The sequence below is a fragment of the Rhincodon typus genome, chromosome 28 (genome assembly GCF_021869965.1).
Source record: "Rhincodon typus isolate 14 chromosome 28, sRhiTyp1.1, whole genome shotgun sequence".
Classification (NCBI taxonomy): Eukaryota; Metazoa; Chordata; class Chondrichthyes; order Orectolobiformes; family Rhincodontidae; genus Rhincodon; species Rhincodon typus.
Window position 1 is genome coordinate 3,285,250 of NC_063359.1, and position 3,786 is coordinate 3,289,035.

Sequence of the window (3,786 nt, forward strand, 5' to 3'; positions counted from 1 at the left end):
TGAGGGAGTGACCATAATGAGGGAGTGATCGCAGTGAGGGAGTGATCACAGTGAGGGAATGCCCAGGTGAGGAGGTGCCCCTTTGGAATTGCCATCTCTCCCTCTCTTACTCACTTCACTGTCACATTGACCACTCTTGGTCCATATTAATCAGTGACCCTCCAGTGACCAGTGGCCTGGGCTGGTCATCCTCAATGCTGAATACAGACTGGGACAGCCAACAATGGCAGACCACCTACCCGTCCACAATTCTTGCTCTGCCTCTCCTGAAATTCTCAGTGGAAGAGTGTGTCTGCCACCTACCCCCCTCCCCCCACCCCGCCCCACCCCGGGACCTGGGGGTGGGTACCCAGTGGAGCCTGCCAAACCTGGGAGATGCCAAGCCTTTGGTGCTGTCAGCTTGGCGCACAGTATGGGAACGTGGGGTCTCAATGCAACAAGCTCACTCTGGAGCCAACGTACTTGCAGCCATGAATGGAATACTGGTGACTCCCTGCTGAGTAATAGTTCAACTCCCTGGAGAGGTCATTGAGCTGAGTTGTGTCTGGGTAGTGTCCCTCCCTCATCATTGCCTCCAGGAAGCAGCCCTCAATGTGAATCCTCTCCAGGAGAGTGAATGGGATGATTTCGGCGTGGTTCCAGATTGGGTGGAACTGGCTCAACGATGACTGCACATTGAAGAGGAGCTCTTCCGACCTGGTCGGTTCCCTCGCCAGGCCGCTGGAAGCATTCTGGAGCACAAACTTGGTGATTTCGCCCTGCCCATAGTTGCTGATTAAGACATAGACAGCGTTCAGGAACTCATTGGGCTGGTGAGGCTGCAAGTAGGCCTGGAGAAAATCCAACAAGGCCGGCCGCATGAACTCCACCTCGTCGAAGATGAGCAGAGGGATCTTCTCCTCTTCCTCTGCCTGGCTGACCATGTTGGCAATGCCCCCCGCCAATTCCTGCAGGCAGCTGGTGCCGTTGTTCTGATCTGGGCAGTGGTGCAGGACGAAATACTGTAACACCAGCTCGTCTCTCAGTACTGAACGGAAATGCTTAGCCAGCAGTCTCCCAACCAGGCTCTTTCCAACCCCACTGGGCCCATTGAAGGACAGCACCAGCGGCTTGTTGTGAATGTGAGTGGCCAGATAGTCCCTCAGCAAATCCATCAGGGTGTTGATTGCTTCGGTCTGACCAAAGACATCCCTCTTGAGTGTCTTCTCCAGCCCTGCCAAGTCGTACTTCAGCACGTTATCATCCAGGTTCTCGATGGCATTGTATATCTGGAAGAAAACGATGAGGCTCAGCAGGAACAGGCAGTTCTTGGCCTTGCTTTTCTTCTCCTCAGGCAGGTACTTCCTGGTGTCACTTGGATACAGCACTTTGCGTCTCTTGTTGGAGCGCTTCCTCTTCACGGTTTTGACTGGCACCTTCTCGAAAGTGAAATGTTCGGCCGATTTGGCTCTGTGTTTGAAGGCTCCTTCCAGGGGGTCCTGGCCTTTGGTAGGTAGGTACCTGCCTCCTGGCCCTTCATCTCCTGCGGCCTCGCTCTGTTCCACGCTCACTCGCCGCCTCTTCATGACAAGGTACTTGTGGCGAATCCGATAGGCCGCCCTGAGAGGGGACGTCACTGTGGAGATGCGATGCTTGGTGCCCAGCAGGCCTTTGGAAGCTGCTTCCATCATGGGTGTTGTCACCTCCATGGCCATCTCCTGAACCTTCACCCCCAACCGATCACTGCTGGGCCTGCAACAATAACAACAACAACATGCATGTCTACATTTATATACTGCCTCCAGAAGCAGCAAAAGCCCCCTGAGGAACTTCCACTGGAGTGACTACCACGGAAAATTATCGATTATCAGGAAAAACCCATCAGGTTCACTAAAGTCCTTTAGGGAAGGAAACTGCCATCCTTACCTGGTCTGGCCCTACATGTGACTCCAGACGCACAGCAATGTGGTTGACTCTTAACTACCCTCTGGGTGATAAATGCTGCCTAAAAGTGATGCCCTCATCCAGTGAATGAACAAAGAAATTGGCAGCAGGCCTCGTAAGGTTTTATCAGGGCAATGTCCGAAAGCTCAGTGAAAAAGATAGGTTTAAAGAACATCTTAAAGGAGAAGTGGGATTGAGCTGTTCCGAGAGGGAATTCTAAGTTTAGGGAGCAGGGAGCTGAAGGCATATCCACAGGGAAGGGTTCCACAAAAAGACAAGGACTAGAGGAATGCAAAGGGAAACTACATTCATAAAACTGGTCAGCGATGTCAATAACAGTGACTTTCATCCAAACTATTCTGCTTTATTTAAATTCATTCTCAGGATGTGGGCATCGCTGACAGGGCCAGTATTTTATTTCGCCCATCCCCAGTTACCCTTGAGAAGGTGGTGGTTGAGCTGCCTTCTTGAGCCGCTGCAGTCCTCCTGCTGTGGGTTGACCCTCAATGCTATTAGGGAGGGAATTCCAGGATTTTGACCCAGCGACAGAGAAGGAACGGCGATATATTTCCAAGTCAGGACAGTGAGTGGTTGGAGGGGAACTTAGAGGTGGTGGTGTTCCCCTGTATCTGCTGTCCTTGTCCTTCTAGAAAGAAGTGGTTGTAGGTTTGGAAAGTGCTGTCTGAGGATCATTGGTGAACTTCTGCAGTGTACCATGTAGATAGTACACATTGCTGCTACTGAGCGTTGGTGTTGGAGGGAGTGAATGCTTGTGGATGTAGTGCCAATCAAGCGGGCTGCTTTGTCCTGGATGGTATCAAGCTTCTTGAGCGTTGTTGGGGCTGCACCCATCCAGGCAAGTGGGGAGTATTCCATCACACTCCTGACTTGTGCCTTATAGATGGTGGACAGGATTTGGGGAGTCAGGAGGTGAGTTACTGACTTCAGTATCCCCAGCTTCTGGCCTGCTCTTTTAGCCACTGTGTTTATGTGGTGAGTCCACTTGAGTTTCTGGTCAATGGTAACACCCAGGATGTTGATAGTGTGGGATTCAGTGATGGTAACACTTTGAATGTTGGGGGGCAGTGGTTAGATTGTCTCTTATTGGTGATGGTCATAGCCTGGCATTTGTGTGGCGCGAAGGTTACTTGTCACTTGTCAGCCCAAGCCTGGATATTGTCCAGATCTTGTTGCATTTGAATATGGACTGCTTCAGTATCTGAGGAGTCACAAATGGTGCGGAACATTGTGCAATCATCAGCGAAATCCCCAATTCTGACCTTATGAAGGAGGGAAGGTCATTGATAAGGCGGCTGAACATGGTTGGGCCTATTGATGATGCAGCCTGAGAAAAGGGAGCGTCTGAGCTGCACTCACTGTCTGGTTTGCACTGGGTGGCTTCTACCTCTTCCCTTCTCCGGAGGGAAAGTTTCTGGAAAGTTCTAGCTGTAGCTTTCCTCGCTGCCAGAGGTAATGTGGCAGGAGCAGGGGCTGCATACACAACAGAGAAGTTGTTTAGTGCAGTCCACACAATATCAGGAAGTCGTTTTTATAAAAACTGCTTCTGTTCTGCAGCAGCAGATTTCCCGCTCCCTTTGTTCACACTCAGTAACTCAGAGTGACAGTTGACACACTTTGTTACTGAGTTGAACTTAGTTGCAGCATATAGAAGGTTGTACTAGAGTCTGGCCTGTCGCCTCATCAGGCTGATCCCAGACATAGAGAGTGAAAGCATTGGGCTCCACTCTGCCGATGGATAGTGCGAAGGGATCAGACACAGGCCGGAGCTGCTGTGAGTGAGCAAGTGTTATAGTCATCCAACTTCCTGCAGCCTCGGGAATGTTGTGGTTTCACAAGCACCTG

The 3,786-nt window shown here is 51.1% G+C and overlaps 1 protein-coding gene across 4 annotated transcripts in view; it reads right to left on the reverse strand.

Annotated features, from left to right (window-relative positions):
• Positions 1 to 3,786, reverse strand: part of tor4aa (torsin family 4, member Aa) — a 50,713-nt gene continuing 46,927 nt past the window's right edge. For 3 of the 4 annotated variants that reach the window (XM_048613711.1, XM_020523532.2, XM_048613712.1), the window contains exon 3: positions 7 to 1,731. In XM_048613711.1, coding sequence (XP_048469668.1) covers positions 429 to 1,694 — 1,266 coding nt within the window. In that variant the 5' untranslated portion in view covers positions 1,695 to 1,731 and the 3' untranslated portion in view covers positions 7 to 428. Of the gene's footprint in view, positions 1,732 to 3,786 lie in introns of all 4 variants that reach the window. The other variant, XM_048613710.1, reaches the window with a different exon arrangement.